Source organism: Petaurus breviceps, unplaced genomic scaffold (genome assembly GCF_028583685.1).
Source record: "Petaurus breviceps papuanus isolate PSGF00001 unplaced genomic scaffold, PetGlider_PUasm1.0 164, whole genome shotgun sequence".
Taxonomy (NCBI): domain Eukaryota; kingdom Metazoa; phylum Chordata; class Mammalia; order Diprotodontia; family Petauridae; genus Petaurus; species Petaurus breviceps.
The window spans coordinates 4,898,628-4,913,771 of NW_027185735.1; the positions used below are offsets into that span (position 1 = coordinate 4,898,628).

Genomic DNA, 15,144 nt, shown 5'->3' on the forward strand with positions numbered 1-15,144 from the left:
TGTCAAAAGATCAGAGGACCAGAGATTTAGAGCTGGGACAGACCTCAGAATTTATCAGCTGGCTTATCAGATGAGAAAACTGACACTCAGACATTTGAATAGGACTTTAATGTATAGCACTTTACTTACAACAATGCTATTATATAGGAAATTAATTATACTGATTTTACAAAAGAGAAAACTATAGCTAAAAGAGTCTATGTCTTCCCCTGAGATCACAGAACAAATTAGTGGCAACGCTGAACTAATCTTCTGACTCCTACACAGTCCAAAGCTTTTTAAGTCCTACTTTAAAACATATGTTAGTCATGAACACCACCTGGGTAAAGTGTGTCAAATTTTCCTTCCCTCTGTATGCTTTTTTCTAGTGATCTCATTAACAAATACCTTTATTAGGCTGGTTAAATAAGCCTGCAAGTCAGTGTTTTATAAGACATTTGTGGATATTCACTGAAACATTTCCCATAGTTGAAATACAGCTCTTTGGAGAGGGAGGAAGAAGAATAATGATCATTGGCAAGAACTAGATCAAAGACTATAGTATCTTCTAACTTATATAAGTAGGAAAGAATACCTAGTCAAACCCAAGGAAATAGGTTTTGAATATCATGTGGCAACTATAATGAACGTACACTGTCCAAAGGAAAAATAGCCCATTTCACATGATAATGACTTTCTATCTACATACCTGAAAGATCTGTATTCCTCGTGTGGTCAACCCAAGAGTTAATGAAGCTTCAATTTCCCTTTTATCCTACAGGAACAAAATATCTTTTGAAGAAAAATACAAATTTTAATCCACAATGCACAATATTAGAAAGTTGAGAATAATACCAGAAATCAACGGGAAGAAACAGTCTCATTGTTCTTCATTTTTTTTGTTGTGACCTTAACAACATGACTGAGTATGATCATTTCAGTAAATAAAGAATAAAAAGGACTATATAAATCTTCTATTACAGGCAGCTTTTAAATTTAACACAATAGTAACAAAATTGACTTTCCTCTTCATCCATATGTCTCTTTCTTCTGAACTTGGTTCTGTTCTCTTCTGTGTATTTTAAAAATGTTTCAATGAGTATCTCTCTCTCTCTCTCTCTCCCTTTTTCTCCTGCTCTCCCCACCACTGTCAACCTCAAATAGAAACTCATTCTCATAACAAAGAAATGTAGTCAAGCAAAATGAATCAACACTTTGGCCTAGTATGAAAATGCTTTATTCTGTAGCTCTGGTTCAACCATTCTGTCAAGCGGTAGGAAGCATGTCTAGCACTTGTGCTACGGCTACTAGCTCCATCTCTGACTTGTACTGACAAGATGGGCCCTCAAAAATCAGCTGCTATTTCTCCACAGTACTCTAGGGTTAAGCTGGGCAGAAGAGTATGTTTCTTTGCAATTGTTGAGCCAGACTTAAATAGAAAGGAGTATTTACTAAAAGGAGTATAATAAAAACAACTGGTACAAAGCATTCCCACCCCCAAAGTCTGTGACATACTCTCCCATAAGTATATACAAAGTCCATGGGGAAGTGGATACAAGCTTAAAGAACCACAAATTTATGTCACATAACCTCATCTGAGCCATCTTTTTACTCCCTTCTAGTTAATTCACTATCCTACTCACCACAGTGGCTCTCTGAAACCTTTTCATACTTCCTCAAACCTTCCAAGGCTTCTTTTCCTCTCATCCTCTTAGCCAAGAACCTTGTTTCATATTTTACTGAAAAAAACTGAGGTCATTAAATGGCAGCTCCCTCTTCTCTTTTTCTTTTCATCCCCAGATTACCACCTCTGGACTTCAATTTTTTTTTTCATTTTTCAAAAATGCTTTATTAACTTCTGATTTACATTATTCATTTCCTCCAGATTTTGAGTTACAAATTTTTCTCCCCATTTTTCCACTACCCACCACCCTAAAATAGCAGTCCCACAGGATATCCCCTCCTTCAATCTGCTCTTTCCCATATCTTCTCCCATAGTTCCTTCGACTTTTCCAGTAGGGCAGGTGGATCTCTATGCCCCAGTGCCTGTATAACTTATTTCCCAATTACATGTAAAATAGTATTAATAATAGCATATATATATATTTTAAATATTTGATTTTAAAACTTTGAATTACAGATTCATTCCCTTCCTCCCTTGTCACCCACCCTTACTGAGAAGATAAGCAATTCAGTATAGGTTGTACATGTGTACCTAATGCTGAACATTACCACAGTAGATATATTGTAAAAGACTGACTATATTTCTCTCTCTCCTATTTCACCTCCCGCTTGTTCTATTCTCTACTTTGATCCTGTCTGTCCCTTTTCAAAAGTGGGTGCTTCCAACTTCCCTGCCCCCCCAGTCTGCCCTCCCTTCCATCATCTCCCCTCTCATCCCCTTCCCCCCTATTCTCTTGTAGGGTGAGATACCCTATTTAGTGTGTTTTCCTCCCCTAGCCAAATTCAATGAGAATAAGGTTGACCCATTCCCTTTTGCCTTCCTATTCTTCCCTCTATTGTAACCATTTCCCCTTGCCTCATATATGAGATAGTTTACCCATTCTGTCTCTCCCCATCTCCTCTCATTATATTCCTCTCTCACCTCTTGATTTCACCTTTTAAGTATCATCCCTTCCTATTAAATTGGTTCTGTGCCCTCTATGTATACCTGTACACATATATACACACACACATTCACATATGTATTCATACACCCGTATACCCTCCGATATAGACATATATATCTATATATTCCCTTCAACTATTTTCATACTGAGAAAAGTTTCATCAGTTGCAATTATCGTTTTTCCATGTAGGAATGTTAATAGTTCAGCTTTGATAAGTTCCTTATGATTTCGTTTCCCTGTTTAGCTTCTCATGCTTCTTGTAACTGAATGTCAAATTTTCTATTCAACTCTGGTTTTTTCATCAAGAATACTGGAAAGTCCTCTATTCCAGTGAATGACCATATTTTCTCCTGAAACATGATACTCAGTTTTGCTGGGTAGGTGATTCTTGGTTTAATCCCAGCTCCTTTGACCTCCGGAATATCACATTCCAAGCAGTTCGATCCCTCAGTGTAGAAGCTGCCAGATCCTGAGTTATCCTGATTGTATTTCCACAATATTGAAATTGTTACTTCCTGGCTGCTTGTAATATTTTCTCCTTGATCTGGGACCTCCAGAACCTGGCTATAATATTCCTAGGAGTTTTCTTTTTGGGATCTTTTTCAGGGGGTGATCAGTGGATTCTTTCAACCTCTATTTTGCCCTCTGGTTCTAAAACATCAGGGCATGTTTCCTTGAGAATTTCTTGGAGGATGATTTCTAGGTTCTTTCTTTGATCATGGCTTCCAGGTAGTCCGATAATTTTTAAATTCTCTCTCCTGGATCTATTTTCCAGGTCAGTAGTTTTTCCAATGAGATATTTCACATTGCTTTCTATTCTTTCATTTGTTTGGATCTGTTTAACAGCATCTTGATTTCTTATAAAGTCATTAGCTTCCATTTGCTCCAATGTAATTCTGAAGGAATGATTCTCCTCAGTGAACTTTTGAGATTCTTTTTCCATCTGGCAAATTAGGCTTTTTAAGGCATTCTTCTCCTCATTGCCTTTTTGAGCCTCTTTTGGCATTTGAGTTAGTCTGTTTTTTAAGGTATTATTTTCTTCAGTCAGGCTGTTGACTCTCATTTCATAATTTTCTTGCATCGTTTTCACTTCTCTTACCAATTTTTCCTCTATTTCTCTTATCTGCTTAAGGTTCTCTAAGGCCTGTAATCAGCTCGTATTTTTCTTGGAAGCTTTTGGTACAGGAGTTCTGACTTCACTGTCTTCCTCCTGTTCCATGCTTTGATCCTTTTTGTCTCCAAAATAGGAGTCTAATGTTGGGTTGCTCTCCTTGGTTTGCTTCCTTTGCCTTGTCATGTTGCCACTCAGTCACTTGACCCCTGGGCTTTTTGCTACAGTAGGACTCTGCCACCAAATAGGGGAGCTTCGTACCAAACGCTGGGGTTTTCTCAGCTGCTGGAGGTATTTGTTGGTTGCTCCCTCTGAAGCCTCTACATGCTCTGGCAAGCTGGTCACACACCCAAGAACCTCCACCCTAGACTGCAATCCAGATGCAAGCCGCTTAAAGCAAGAGCGATTACCCCTCTGACTGGTCGCTTGGTCCCCCTTACACTCTGCAGGCCAGGAGCTGAAGTTGCAGCCCTCAGCGGCTTCTTGCCCCAGGGGCAAAAGCCAACATACTCCCAACTACTGAGTCCCAAAGTCCACACTTCACTGACCTCTCACTTTGTCCTTAGCATCTATGTGTTGACAATTCTGGACCGCCACAGCTGCTGGTGACCTGGAGTCCCTCCAGCTGGTGGTTGGTCAGGCCCGCCCTGGGGCTAAAACCTCAGTGTGGGGCTGGGCTCGACTCCCAGAGTGCTGTGCTGGCCAATTCCTGATGGCCTGCCGGGCTGTTCCCAATGGGAGGTTAGCTTCTCTGTGTCATTTTGTGGGTTCTGTATTTCCAAAGTTTGTTCAGAGTCCCCTTTTACATCAATTGGAGGTGGTGGGAGCCAGAGCCACAAGGAGGTCCTGTTTCTACTCTGACATCTTGACTGTGCCCCCCGAATGTGGAGCTCCTTTCCTCTTGCAGCTTCCAGATAGCTTCTGCCACTATTTCCTCCTTTACCCATGTATCATATGAAGGCCTTCTCCTAGTCAAGGAAAACCTTTCCATGTTCCCAAGTGACCTCTGTCTATCTTGTCTTCTTCAGATTTCCTTCTATTATTCCCACATTCAATCTTCAATCTTTCCCAGTATACTGGCTGCTTCTCTAATAGGTACAAACACCTCCATGCCATGTAACTTGTGTGATATCTATAAGTGTTCCCCTTTCCCCATATCATTTAGAAGAAGGTGACAAAGCCAGGACTTGACTAGGGGTGGGGGAGATGAGACAAGGAACGAGTTGTTCCTTCTTTGATAAAGCTTCTTTGGTGACCTCTGGCTGTATTGACTTAGCTTTCTGGTCACCAAGGGGAATAAAAGGTCTTGTAGCTATTGTCCTCTGAAGACCACGAGGGTCACTAAAACCTGCCTTACTGTTTCTATATGGAGATGAGAGTCAAAGATATTAAGGGTCAATATATTCTTATTAAACATTCTTGCTATATTAGGACTAAGTAAACTTCCTTTTAACTGTCCAAAAACCGAAGTGTCTCTCCTCAACAATGAACTTTAACTAGGGTGTCCAGGCCCACCTCTGATATTTTGGCACAGTGAATAAGTAGGACAAGATCATATGACTTTATGGGACACATTACGGGGAAGGACACTGCAGGTGTCGACTGAACAAAGGATGGTCAGATAAGACACGGTGACACCAAAGGACAGGTGTCTTTATGGTTGTTAATGGGGAGTCCTCTCAAAAGACAGGGAACAGAATCCTGCTCACATGGGAATATTAGCTCACTGGTTTTAGAAATGATGAAGAGAGGGTAAAGAAAGTGCCACATGTAGCATTCCCTGGTTGCTGCTAACTAGCCTACAGAAGTAGGATTGCTAAGTTGATAAGACAAGAAATGACTTAGCCTAGCACATGCAGCAACTAGAGACAGAGATCTCAGCTTTTAAGGACCATGGAATGAAAGCTGAGGGGCATTTCATTTCAGGAAATGGTATTTGTGGACCCACAAGTGCAGGGATCTTTCCTGATGGGAGTGATGACCAACAGGGCACAGTCAGAAACCCTTAGACATCAACTTAGGAGTTACAAGAAAATAAGAATGGAAGCAAGGATGAGACAGGAATAGATTTCTTACTGATCCCTTGGAAGAGGGTACATGAAAAGTTTAAACAGAAACCCAATGAGATATTGGAGCAATGGCTCCTGAGAATGTGGTCTAATGGACCTAAGATTGAGACATTCTTTCCCTCTTGAACTCCATAAGCTTGGGGAGCTCCCTAGGGATTTACTGCTATAGTAAGCTAAATCACAAATGTCTCCATATGGGGAACTGTCTTTTGTCCCTTTTTAGATGACTTAAATAGGGCATTATTTGCACCTGGCTCCATACAGATGAATTCCAGGTGTAGCTGGCTCCCCAATGGGGATCTGCAAGAATGGGAGTGACGTTCCTAAAGGAAATGGTTTTGATTGATTGGATTTGTATAGCTCCTTTCCTCACAAAGGTCCACCACATCATATGCCCAGTCTGCCAGAGAAAACAACTGAATACGACTTTCTAGATGAAGCCCCACCAGAATGTCTTCAGACTTCAGCTATGGGTCTCCCTTGCCATAGAGATGTAGACTGATTAACTGGAGAAATCTGATCAAGAAATCGGGACAATTCTGGTTTGGGCAAATACTACTTTTGGTAGAAAAAGGCAGTCCAGAAAAAGGAGAAAAAATGAAGTTTACCATATTAATAGGTGGGTAGAAGGCAATGACACCTTCTCTGGGAGGGAACTGTGGATATGGCTACTATTATAAGGGGGTGAGTAAAAATGCATTTGAAGGTCAGCATGTGGGCTAGCTAGTAAAACTGTACTGAGAAATTCAGCACCAGGGCAAAAGGGTTCCTTCAGTCCCATCCTTAGACTTCTAAGGTTTCCTCTAAAGTCTTGCCCTATTTGGATAATTGAGGGGAGGCTACAGAGGACAGACAATGGAGGGAAAGTATCATGGGCTCTTGGGAATTAGTATCTGTGCAGGCTCTTTCAGTAGCTTTTGAATGTTACTGTACATTCTGTACATGTCTGTAACACCAAACAATAGTGTTTCACCCCAAGGGGGTGAAAGGTAACTTTTTCTAAGTTATGGAGAGGTAGGAAATTGGGGTACTTTGTAATATCAGCTTCTCGCACAACAATCTTATGTTGCCTGTGAGGAAGGTAGATGGCCGAGGCCCACTGATATGGAGTTACTGACTTCATCAATGCTTTTTTCTCTATTTCTGTGACTGGAATTAGTAAGAAGTAGTTTGTTTTTTACCTAGGAATGAGTTTAGTATTCTTTTATGATCCTTCTCCAGGACTATTTTCAGATGATGGTGGGCAGAGACCTGAAAGAAGTCTCCCTTCCTGGTGGCAGTGATGGTTGCTACTATACTGATGACATTTTGTTGACTGGTCAGATGAGGTTACAGAAGATCAGATGGTGGTCCATAGAAAAGACAAGGAATGTGAAATCAACCCTAAGAAAATTTAAAAACCAGTCTGCTATATTGGGGGACTATAGTGGAAAGGGAAAACACAGAGTTCTAGGAATGATATAGAATAAACTACTGACTTTACTTCCCTGTGATCTAAGAAGGAAGTTCTAAAGCTGGAGAAAAGCATGGAGCCAGCCTGACTGAGGTCACTATAGCTTTGTTCTTATCTAAACTGAGCCTTCAGTGCAGAAGGTCCCTCTCTTTACTCTTCCATTACTGATTCCCCACTTGGGTATAAAAATGTACCTTTTTCAAGTACTACACAAAACAGGCTACAGCCCTAGAAAATCTAAAAAAAAAGCTATTCAGTAGTCTCTCCCCTTGAGCCCTTATGACCTTGCAAAGCTCATGCTTCTGACAGTTTCTGTCCATAAAGACTAGGCTGAGCGAAGCCTTTTGTAAATTACCAGGTATCAGTCTGAATAAGCAATTGTTAGTCTTCTGGATCTGTAAATTCTCAAAATGGCCCATCAGTTGCGACTGAATAGATGACACAAGGTAATGCATAGAGTTTATTTATCTCTTTGGGCTGGATGATTCAGGTTGTTCAGTACAACAAGAGGGGTAAGGTACAGGAGACTTTCATTGCTAAATGAAAATATCATGTTAAAAATCACACTTGGAGGGAGTGCTCAAGTTTGTAGGACACATTTTGGAGAATATGTTTCTAGTTTCACTTTGAGCAATTTTTAAAACTGCCTAATAAAAACATCAGAATGATCAAATTAATTTGTAAAAAAACTCCTAGAGGAAGTAATTTAAGTTTCAGGAAAAGCCATACTAAATTCATGGGGCATCATGAAATATTTATTTATTTATTTTTGTTTTTTAATTATTATTATGTATATTATATTATACATAATATTAATATATTATATTATTATATAATATAAATAAATACATTATTATTTATTATAAAATATTTCATCTGTTTGACAAGCCATTCAAGTATATTAATTATCTCATTTCCATATCTATTTTCAGTATTATATAAAAATATTATGAGTTATTATATATTTATATATTAGGAAATAAATTATCTTATGTCATTCTAAGATAATATAACACTGTAACAATAATATAATGTATTATACATTATATATATTACATATATATAAAATTATATAAAAATACTACATCCTATCCCTATGAGTTAAATTTTGTATTATTACCTTTAAGACTGACTCAGAGTAACCAAACAGAAATTAAAATATAAATATTTAGAACATGTTATATATACAACGTGAAATGGTTATGGCATATATAATATACATATATATATGTTCTGCTTAGAAATGAATGCTCTTTTCAAAACTGAAAATATCTCTTGACCAAAGCTGCAAAACTGACTTTACTCCATTACCTTATACAGTCTGTAGTAATGAACGGCGATATCATCTAGGCGGATGGCCTCTTTAATATATCTGAGATGTGCTTCAGAGGCAGTCAGTGCAAACTGATCTTTGTGCATGTTTGGAATGTGTTTTAGGATGTAATCCTTCCCTCTCTTTGTAATAACCTGTTGGAATAAAACAAAGTTCAGTAACTATTTGGAGAAATGGAAAAACATACGAACTATTGCTTTGGTCTTTCTTATTTCCTCTTTTAAATTAATATGTTTTACTTGTGTTTCCTCATTTGTTTTTCCCACCAATGGGAAAATTAAGAACGATCTCACTTTTTTTAATACTAGCATCTGTCCTTTCAAAAGATTAAAGTTCCAATAAACAAAAGCAGAAAAGTCAGAAAGTTCCAGCCAAAGAAACTACAGAAAGTCCACCAATAATGTCAAACCTATCACTCTTAATCCTATATTCTAGCATCTATGAAGGCAGACTATGTCAACAAAGACATAGTATTGAAATACTACTACCACTACCTACTCTTAGTCTCATAACCCCTACAGTTCATTTAAGCCTAATATTTGTATTTTGGTATTTCAGATGGCATTGTTCTACAAACCTGCATTTTTGCCCTCTTAAAGAAGAAGATAAGGAATAGCAGCAGCAGTGTGAACTGATGAAAAAAAAATATCTTTAAAGTTTAAAAACAGTACCTACCCAAGACGGGAAATAAGCCTCTGGCTCAAAATATTTCTCACAGTGCTTATTCCTTTTGAAGTTTCCAAGATCAGCCTGTAATGCAAAAGCAGCCAGCAAGAAGTAGGCCTCCTCTTGAAGCATACACTGGGAATGAAGAACTTGTTTTCTCAGGTGCCAGTAATAATAATATCTTGCTATTCTGTCACTTGGGAGAAAAAGCAAAAACAAAACTTGGCTTTTGATGATCTAGAATGTAAAAAGAACCCAAGACTTTTGTCCATTTACTAACAGGCTTTCTGTTTTTGTGAATGTCTATTTTCCTCACTGAATGCATATGTTGTAATAAGCATTTGATTAAGAGTGCTCAACAGGAGACCAACAAGAGTTTAAAACATAAAATATTCTGGGTCAAAAAAAGTTTACTTTTTAAAGAAACTGGTTTCATTTAGAGGAAGGGTGAAGGAGGAGCAAATAACCTAAATTTTCTCAGTAAATCTGAATGAGGGAGGGGAGCAGCTGCAGTGAGAGGCTCAAGGAGAAAAGAAAAGGTTTAGAACAATTACTGTCTTGATGAAACTATAGAATCAGTTATGGAAGAGTAAAGAGATGGACCTTCTGCACTAGAGGCTCAGTTTAGACACGTACAAAACCATGGTGACCTCAGTCAGGCTGGCTCCATGCTTTTCTCCAGCTCTTTTTAGCACTATGTGAGTAGGAATGAAAGAGGCAGCATGAAAGAATAAAGAAGGATTAATAGGATCAATAGTAGGGAAAGGGAGCAAGGGGTTCAAGAGGAGAGGACAGCATAGAGGTGAACTACTTCACCAAAGGATCAGGACTGGGAAGGGAGAAGAGTGTAGACAGAGTAGGGCCGATGTCCTGAGAAAGTACTGAGATAGATGGAATAAAGGTATTAGTAAGGTTTAAAGGAAAAATAGGTTTAAGAGGAGTAAAGTATCAGAGTAAATCAGAAATAGGTATAATTCCTATTAAATTAACTCAAAAGTACTAGTGGAGGAAGAAAGGCAGGGCAATTGGGGTTAAGTGACTTGCTCAAGGTTACACGGCTAATAAGTGTCTGAGGCTGGAATTGGACTCAGGTCCTCCTGACTCCAGGGTCAGTGCTCTATTCACTGTGCCACCTACCTGTCCCTTATACAGTGTTATGATTTGTGTATCCTTTGAGAACTGGGTTAGAAATATTGCAAAGTATTAACCATTTACAAAACCTAGATAGTTAATCTATGGCTAAATAATGTACTTTCCTTTTTTTCAGAACATCCTACATTTTCCAATTATTTTTTATTTTTACATAAAATGACAATAATTCATAAGAATCCTTGCTATTAAAGAGGAAAGGTTTCATGATTTTATTTACTTTTATCTTGAGGGATAGGGATGATGATAGAGACTGTATCTATGATTTCACTGGAAAAAGGAGTAAGAAATGAGAAGCATACAGGTGACGAATTGTCTCTACAATGAAGGTGGCACTTTTTCTGAAACTAACAGTTACAGAGAATGACTTTCCGAAGATCGAAAAGCCAGTGTATATCAAAGGTAGAACTTGAACCTGGCTCTACTATTATAAGCTACAAACTGCACAGCATAAAAGTAAACAAATCCTATTATCTATATACATTCAGCTAAATTCACTTTTCCCATTTTACATGTTTCTTTAGGCTTAAAAACAAATAAGTGAAACACATGACATATATATTAGGGGACTATTTTACTTAAAAGTTTATTCTAAATCATCATTTTCAATGAGCTATTTAATATTCAAAAGTTATTCAGTAATAAAACCCAGTATAAGTTTTTTTTAAAAGATGGTCTCCAAATTTAATAATGAAACCACAAGTACTGTCTTTATTTCTGTGTTCTTCTCCTTTATGACCAAATTGCTCCTAAAGTTCCCACACGGCAATGAATTTGTGCTCTCATTCCTCTAGGTTTCAATGACAATACTTCATGCTGTAGAAACCTGACTAATGCTGAATTTCAAATATAAAGCCATGGAGATTCTATGAATGAAAGCATAACTGGCCCTGTGATGTGCTTGTATTCCTAGTCTTAAAGTTTAAAAAAACCTCAAAAGTATTTGAGGGTGGGCAGAACCAATATTAAAAAAAAAGACCATTTAACTTTAATAGCTTAAATATTCACCCTAAATATAATACCAAAAAAAAATTTACTGAGTGAGAAAAAATAATAACAAAATGAATTTGGAAGAACAAAAGGTCAAGAATATCAAAGAAAACATATAGAAGAAGGATGTTTAGCAGTACCAGATCTTAAACTATATGGCAGTAATTATCAAAACTGGTACTGACTAAGAAATATAAAGGTAGAACAGTGGAACAGAGTAGACACACAATTTACAGCAGCAATGACTACGGTAATATTGTGTCTGACAAGTGTAAAGACTTAAGTGTAAAAATTATTGGGGAAGCTGGAAAGCAGGATAGCAGAAACTGGGCACAGACCATTATTCTATTACCAATATAAGGTAAAAATGAATACATGACCTAGATATAAATAGAGATATTACAAGAAAATTTGAACATGGAACACATTACCTATCAGAGTTACAGATAAATGAACAATTTATGAATCAATAAAACATAAAGAGAAGTGTGAAGTATAAATGAATAATTTAGATTATATTAAAGTTTTTGTACAAATAAAATAAATGTAGTGAAGATCAGAAGAAAAGCAGAAAATCTGAGGAAAAACTTATAGACAATTTTTCTGAAAAAGGTCTCATATCTCAAATACATAAAAAAACTTTCTCAAATCTGCAAGAATACAAGTCATTCCCCAATGTCAAAGGACATGGATAGTGAAGAAATCAAAATAATTTTATAACCATATGAAAATGCTCTAAAACATCATTGATTATAGAAATGCAAATTAAAACAACCCTGAGATATTATTTTACTCCTATCAGATTGGCTAAAACAATTGAAGGGGAAAGCAACAAATATTGGAGAGGATGTGAAAAAATTGGGATACTGATTCATTGTTGGTGGAAATGTGAACTAACCATTTTGGAGAGCAATACAGAATTATGCCCAAAGAGTTATAAAACTGCCTATGCCTTTTGACTCAGCAATAACACTACTAAGTCTGTTTCCAAAGATGATTAGGAAAAAAAGGAAAAGAACTTATATATTCTAAAACATAGCAGCTCTCATTGTGGTGGCAAAGAACTAGAAACTGCAGGGATGCCCATCTATTGCAGAATGGCTGTAACAAGTTCTAGTGTATGATTGTGATGGAGTAAGTTTTGTGCTATAAGAAATGATGAGCTCAGTGATTTTAAAAAACCATGGACTTGTATAAAATAATGAAGAGCAAAATGAGCAGAACTACATTGTTCATATATAGTAACCACAATAGTTTTAAGAACTTTGAAATACCCAGAGAAAGAACTGATAAACAGAAGTATGTAGAGAATGATTTTATATACACACACAGACACACACACACTCGTGCATTAGCTATCTCTAGGGCAGGGGAAAAGGGACAGGGAAGAGGGAAAAAAAATAAGGTTATAAGATAACTTTATAGATTTAAAAGGAATAGCAAGTAGTACATAACAGATTTGCAGTTTCATGTGCAATCATCTTTTTTTTTTTCCTATTCTACTATGCTATGGGAATGCTTGTCTCATTTTTTTTTTTTTCCCAGAGCAGGGAAGGCAGGGCAATTGGGGTTAAGTGACTTGCCCAAGGTCACAGAAGCTAGTTAAGAGTCTAGTGTTTGACAGTGGGTTTGAACTCAGGTCCTCCTGATTCCAGGGCCTGTGCTCTATTCACTGAGACACCAAGCTGTCCCTTGTTTCATTTCTTAAGTTCAGAATAAAATAAAATAAATTTTATATGTGAGGTAGTGGAGACCAAGAGAGTAGGATCCAGAGAACGACTTGCCCAAGGTCACAGAGGTAGTAAACAGCTGGTATTTGAAACCAGGTCCTCTGACTTCAAATCTAATATTTCTTCCCCTGTATCACACTACCTCAGATGGTCTGTCTTCATCATTTTCCTTACAGAAATAAGATGAAAAATCTAATATTTACTGATGTAGCAAATTTATCCACAGAGCCACCAAGGCAGATCACAATCTACAATTAGTGGTTAAGCCCCAGGGAGTTGGCTGAGGTAACATGAATTAAATGACTTGCTCAGGATCACACAGCAAGTATCAGGAATTAGTTATGAATCCAGTTTTTTTTCTCTTTCTGATTCCAAGCTCTTATTTACCATAGGAGAATAAATATTTCCATTAGAGAGGAAATGTAGGTGTAAGAGAATGTGCACTAGGCTCAGAATGAAAAGAGATGTTTATGTTTGTGTTCTGTCATTTACTAATTATGAGGCTTTAAGGCTCTGAGAAATGAAATGATTTGTTCAGTTTCCTTATCTGTAAAATGAGTATATGATTCAATTCTATTCAATAGGCATTTATAAAGCACCTTCTATGTGTCAGACACTATGCTGGGGATATAAAAGCAAAAATACCCCCAAAGAGTTTACGTTCTACTAGTACATTATACAAAATATATAACAAACAAATACAAAATAATTAGGGGAGCAAGTTTGCTAATAACTGGTGAACGGTGAGGCGAGGAGAGCAGAAGAAAAGGTATGTAAGAAGTGGAATTTGTTCTGAACTCTGAATGGTAAGAAGGAAAAGCACTCTATGCCTCCTGCATGGAGGGAGAAGAAAGAATGTCACCTATAAGAAACAGCAAGTGGTAGAGGAGTGGGGGGTAATGGTTACTAAATAGTTAGTATACTTGTGTATTAGCTATTTTAAAGGGCTTGGTATTATTAAACATTACAATTACAATAGGAAGAATAATTTTCAAATTTCTTTTCTTATTATAGTAAAAACACTTATCTTGCCTTTCCCATCAAAGCATTATCTCATGAAGTAGGAACTATTATTCAGAATAGCTAGCTAGCTTACAAGTTGCTTTTCTTTGCTAAAATCCCAATGGACTTTTTTTTAAAAAGGATCAAATGAGAATATACATTAAATGCTTTATAAATTTTGAAAGCAAGACCTAAAAATCAAAGTATTATCCCATGATTACAGCTTATAGGTAATTTTATTTTACTAGATAACATTTTTTGAGGATCAAATAAAGATATATCTATGTGCTTTGTAAACTTGTAAAGCAAAAGATAAATAACTATTACAATCTTTATTTTTCTGTGCATTATATCTTTACTGTAACATTGAGATTTTTCTGACACCTTCAAAAGCTGTATCTGGCTAATGACTGACTTGTCATTGAAAACTAGAATATAGGAATTATAAATTACAATATAAATTATTATAAATTCATTAGTAATCTTATTAAAGTTAATATTTCAAAATGTTATGTAATTGTTTTTTTTTTAAAAAGACATAAAGATCTAGACTAGTTTGTCCATACCTTATTAACCTGCCATTTTCCACATAATATTGCACCCGAAAGTGAATGATCATTGGAGGACCAAACTGGTCAATACCCTAAAATAAACAGACATACATATGTTATTTAGATATATGCAGAATGAAGTAAGGAGAACTTCAAAATAAGGAGCTTCAAAAACTGAAAATAACAAAACATTACCTTATTATAGCTCTATAGTATGAATTGATGATTGCTAATATGAAGCCAATTATCCCTTATGAACATCATGTACTACTAAGTCCATATTTTTTAAAGTCAAAAAAGGTTACAAATTGCTATTTCTAACATATCACTTAATTCTAAAGTTAAAATTTGTTGTGACCTTTTCAAAGCAATATCCCTCAATGATACTTATAGTTTATTTTTTGTTAAACTGTTAGTTAAAAAAAAAAACCAAAATACCTAAGATTAGCAATAGACCAATGATATTTAAATCATTTGGCAT

At 36.5% G+C, this 15,144-nt stretch overlaps 1 protein-coding gene across 3 annotated transcripts in view; it reads right to left on the reverse strand.

The window, feature by feature from the left end:
- Nucleotides 1-15,144, reverse strand: part of FRMD6 (FERM domain containing 6) — a 117,601-nt gene that overhangs the window by 23,972 nt on the left and 78,485 nt on the right. For all 3 annotated transcript variants that reach the window (XM_069082237.1, XM_069082236.1, XM_069082238.1), the window contains 4 exons: nucleotides 14,679-14,755; nucleotides 9,251-9,437; nucleotides 8,554-8,709; nucleotides 689-754 (listed from right to left, as the gene is read on the reverse strand). In XM_069082237.1, the coding sequence (XP_068938338.1) occupies nucleotides 689-754; nucleotides 8,554-8,709; nucleotides 9,251-9,437; nucleotides 14,679-14,755 (486 nt within the window). The remainder of the gene's footprint in view (nucleotides 1-688; nucleotides 755-8,553; nucleotides 8,710-9,250; nucleotides 9,438-14,678; nucleotides 14,756-15,144) is intronic.